Below are 4,889 nucleotides of genomic sequence, written 5' to 3'. Positions count from 1 at the left end.
CGTCTGCAGTCAACTGATGACGAGCTCTTTATAACGCTGTAGCGGGTCGTCCTCGATGTATTTCTTTATATACCAACAGGAGACGTGAGCCTTGAGGTTTTCTTCAACCAGGAAGTCCATAGCAGCCTGTAAACATACATTAAATACTTAAAAACACCTCATATATGTTATACGTTCCTTATGGCTGAAATACCTGAAACACGGAGCTCTGACCTGCGACAGCACTGCAGCGACACCTTGACCCCTGAAGGTCTCCGGCACAAAGGTCGACATCAGATCCACCTCCTTCTCCCCGGTGAATCTGTAGCGCAGCACCGCGCACTCATGGTGGGACCCTGCGGACGGAGGACAGGTGTGGTGCTTTACAGATGTGCAGCCAGCTGGAAGATTTAACAGCTGCTCACAGACAACAAAGGGCCCCCAAAATGAGCAAATAAAACACAGAAAATTAACTTTATTTTGAAATTATTCAGGATCAGAATCACTTTTATTGGCTGGGAATGTGCACATGTTCAAGGGATTGGACGGTTTTATGTCGCTGTCAATGTGCAAACACAGAATAAACATAAATATAAACTCAACAACAACATAAACTATGATCATAAACATAAGCAATAACATTTGTAGACAATAAGATGTAATGGTGCAGAAGGATGCTGGAATAAATATGGTTGTGCATGAGGTAGCTGGATATGACATTATATATACAGTATGAACAACATGAATCAAATATTAATTTTATTAATTTGTGTTTTATAATGAGGGAGTAATTCTCACGTATTTTGCTTAACATTGTGTGGAAGTTAAATCCTGTATAAGGACACAAAAAGCCTTATGCAAGCCCTGGATTAACCATTTGATAGAGATTATGAAAACCAAACTCCCTCCATAAACACCTTTATTTAAGCGGCCGCCACTTCCCTGCGACGACTGTGCTGCTGTGGCCATCTAACCAGAAATGTCCCAAAATGTGTCATTTTTACTGATAAAATATCAGCCGAACTGTTAGATGGATAAAAACAAATCGTATTAAATACATGTCATTCATATAATCTGTGCAAAGATTACCTTTCAGCAATAGCACATTAAATTCGCAGATTTTATAACGGAGTTTCGTTGTGTGTTTGCTCCTTCCGAACGACAACCACAAACAATATTTGAGCAGAATCAACAAAACAGTCACATATTATAACGGTGAATCAATAAAAATAAAGACATCTGATTTTTATGTTTAGATTTGAGTAGGCCGCTAATAGACACCGGGCTCTCCTAAAGGATCTCCCCGGGCACCGGAGCGTCATCCCCGGCCACCTCCGCTTACCAGCCCCGCTGCCCGGAGCGACGGTGAACAGCTGCTTCTGTCGGTCGTGTTTCACCGTTAAACTGCAGCCGGAGCTCAGCGAGCTGAAGGCGGTCGGACCACCGTTCAATCTGAGGGTCAACGCACACAGTCTGGACACTAATTTAAAGGCCATTTATAGAAGAAAAAGACCCCAAACTCTGAGCTGCATGCAGTTGTTATTGTACAGACTGACCACGAGGGGGCGCCACATGTATATAAGACAATAATTAACTTTGTTTTGACCTTTCTGTGACCTTTACAGGTAAAAACAAACTGTTTAAATTATATATAAATGTGTCTTTAATGCACACAGCGTTAACTTTAATCACAGACACGATTTTAATGGTGAGGAAAGTTAACATTATTGCATTAACTGTTTTGACACAGGCGACAGTTTGTTTGTTTGTTTATTAAGATCCTCATTTAGGGCAAAAACGTTCAAAAAATGAGGTTGGATATTAAACTATTAACTACTTGGGTTTAAACTGAGCTTGACAAATTACATTATGTAAATGATGTATAATGTTATAATCTTTCTGTGTATGTGGGGCTGCTGTTAAAATAAAATACTTTTTCATGACACATAAACACTTTTTATTTGTTTTCTCAATGTCCACAAATACAAGAACAGATAAAACATTGTCTTTATAACTGTCACGTTACTCAGGTGATCAGTTTATGTTGTAAAATAAACAGAAATTAATTCTTTCTGAGGGAGAAACTTTGCTCTGAACACATCATTAAAAAAACATTTTATTCACGTTCAAGTTCAAATGCAGTCCGAATAAAAGTCTAAAACTGGACAAAACATGTTATTTTTAATATTTCCTGCATGCAAGAACATTTAAAGCTTTAATTTACCTTTTAAATATTCTGTCTTCTTATTTTAACAGCTTTATAATGCTGTGCTTATTATTCAGTTAACACTTTCACATTAATTCACTCTAAACTATCAGTGATTGATACACTTTCATGCTCTTTTTGTTTGTTTTAATGAAATTTAATTCAATTATAACCTTTTTTTTTTACATCTACCGTAAAACCTTTAATAAAAGTCGAGGCGTCTACTTGCTTTTATTAGAAGTTTTTTTTACAGTAATTGTGTACTTTAAAACAAGATCTCAGCTGGTTTATTCCTAATAAAACATCTTTCTCTGTGGTTTCCATCCCTCCGCAGCTCTACATGTCCTCGCAGGCGGCGGCGTTGTTCACTCCCGCCGCCATCACAGCGAAGAAGACGTTGGGGAAGAAGGACCTGGCGTAGAGCGCCACCTTGGGGAGCGAGGGAGCGATTACAACCTCTTTCTTCTTGTTGTTCAGAGTCTTCACGATCTCAGTCGCTGCCTCGTCCGGAGAAACACCGAGTGGCTTCTTAGTGTACAACACTGCAGACAGCACAGAGAGATTAAAAAATATATTATTATATTTTATTATAATGGCTAAAAGTATTGTAGAACTGCCCTCAAACTTAACCAAAGTTTACATTTTATACCTTTATGGTGCAATTGAAACTGCTAATAAATGTGTATTTTAACTTCAGTTTTATCTGTTTCTGTATTTATTTTTAACGATATCCTCGATATGAATTAAACTGATTTTATTTTGCCTCCTGAAATGTTTTTTTAATACTGGTTGTGGTATTTTTGTTGAACCAAAACAATTAGTTTCAGAGTGTATATATGATGTGTTTTTAAATAAAAGTGATTTAATATTGTGGGTGATACCAGCCTCATCTATGCAGAACTCCCAATCCTTCAACTTACTAGCTATTAATAGTAGTTGTTGTGGTTATCAATTTAATTATTAATACGAATTTCAAATAGTTTAGTGGATCTAAATCCAACCTGGTTCAGTTCAGATTCACTTTGAACACAAAGACGAACACAGGAAGCACAGATCCTTCAGGACTTTGAATCCAAGGGATATAAAGAAAGACAAGGATGGATCCATTACCAACATTTGCGTGGATATCGTGAATACGATATTCATCCACATATATGGGGTGTTTAGAGAGAGGGAACTGAAGGAGGGAGACATTGGATCAGCCGGATCACAGAAGAGCAACGGATCAGAAGACGACGTCCGCAGGTGTCTGGGGGACATCTCTCTGGCCTGATCGGAGGCCACCGGTGTCCCAGACATCGGTTCCCGAAGCGTGAAAAAACTGACAGACGCTGTGATTACAGAGATCACAGAAAGTGTAAATATGCTCTCCGATAGCTCTGGATGTAAGGAGGGGAGCCTCATCCCACATTCCTTCACTGAGAGACTAAAGACCATGGTCCGACATGTGGCCAAAATCTTGAAAATGTGCGCCGTAAGAAAGGTCAGCAAAGCATCACAACGGAGGCTGCAGAAGAAAAGACAACACTGGGAAACTTGCCAGTGGAGAACACTATACTGGTTGTTCCTTATCTGGATGAAACAGAAACAGAGTCTCAGACGAGCTTCGTGGACAAAACAATAGAAGCGGTAAGAATCATCCTGGAAGAAAGGGCATCAGTCCAATTAATTACAATGTCCAGATTCCAGAGGAAGAAGGCGAAATGTTTGAATCCTCCGAGGACATAGATGAGAACGCTTCTGCGATGGTCAGGGAGACAATCGAGGAGTTTAAACTAGATTCAGAAAGGTTCACTGCCTGAATTGCTGGCCGAATCCGAAAAGACGTCCCACTGGGGTCCCGAGTAGCGACCCCAGTAATGGCAAAACTGAGCTGTAAATATAAATGCGGCCCAGAAGAACAGTCTTCTCTGAGTGAGCTGAGGAGGATGCCGATGTGGATGTCGAAGAGGATCTAAAGACGGCCACAGAAGAAGTGACCCCTGATGAGATAATCAACTCTATTGGCGGCGATCAGGACAACACAGCCGCCATAGAGCTCGGTGATTTAGTTTCTGAACACCTAGAGCCAGAGGATCCCACGGTGGACTTTGAAATACAAGGCGAAGTCAACACCTTTATGGGGCAGATTAGGCACTGGCTCAACCGGCAGCGGATACGCCACAAATGCAAAAGGGACCACGCAAGTCCTGTCATAAAGAAGATCAGGGAAGTGGCTGCGTGACACCGGCGGTGGTTAAAGTAGAACGACCTTCAACCCTCCTTCAGTCCACTGAGTCACCGGTCAGTGGCGAAGGTTCGGTTGACACCGCAGCACCAGCAGCCAGTGGGACGATACCAGATGCAGATTTATGGTCATTGCACCGATTCAGAGAATTATTAAAAGTTTAAAACATTCAGACATTCATCTGACTTGCGATGACACCGAGGCCTTCAGCAGGTCACTGACGGAGACGTTCTGCAAACAGACTGCAGGCTCCGAGGTCGCTGTCAAGCCAAACGACCATCACATCAAGAAGGTCAAGATCAAGGCGGTCTTCTGCAAGCTGACAGGCGACGCAAACATCTTGAAAATGTGACAAAATGCCTGTTGTCCAAGGATGACTAACTGAGACACTAACAAAGAACAGATTTGTTTCACATCTGTTCAAGACTGTGGCCAAGCCGTTCGCTGCGGACACAAAGAGTAATCTTTGCCGTTTTT

The 4,889-nt window shown here is 41.2% G+C and overlaps 2 protein-coding genes across 2 annotated transcripts in view; both read right to left on the bottom strand.

The window, feature by feature from the left end:
- Positions 1 to 1,557, bottom strand: part of LOC118323282 (protein NATD1-like) — a gene marked incomplete in the record, with an annotated part of 2,141 nt that extends 584 nt beyond the window's left edge. Inside the window, 3 exon segments of the mRNA XM_035655225.1 lie at positions 1 to 126; positions 214 to 335; positions 1,322 to 1,557. Of these exon segments, the coding sequence (XP_035511118.1) occupies positions 10 to 126; positions 214 to 335; positions 1,322 to 1,475 (393 nt within the window).
- Positions 1,558 to 1,912: 355 nt separating this feature from the next.
- LOC118323206 (dehydrogenase/reductase SDR family member 7C-B-like) overlaps positions 1,913 to 4,889 on the bottom strand; it is a gene marked incomplete at its 5' end in the record, with an annotated part of 8,530 nt that continues 5,553 nt past the window's right edge. The window contains 1 exon segment of the mRNA XM_035655141.1: positions 1,913 to 2,727. Within this exon segment, the coding sequence (XP_035511034.1) occupies positions 2,522 to 2,727 (206 nt within the window).

The sequence above is a fragment of the Morone saxatilis genome, unplaced genomic scaffold, assembly GCF_004916995.1.
Source record: "Morone saxatilis isolate NCDOM2014 unplaced genomic scaffold, NCSU_SB_2.0 Contig14, whole genome shotgun sequence".
Classification (NCBI taxonomy): domain Eukaryota; kingdom Metazoa; phylum Chordata; class Actinopteri; family Moronidae; genus Morone; species Morone saxatilis.
Note: the sequence above shows the minus strand (reverse complement) of the source record. Positions and strands in the feature narration are given on the sequence as shown.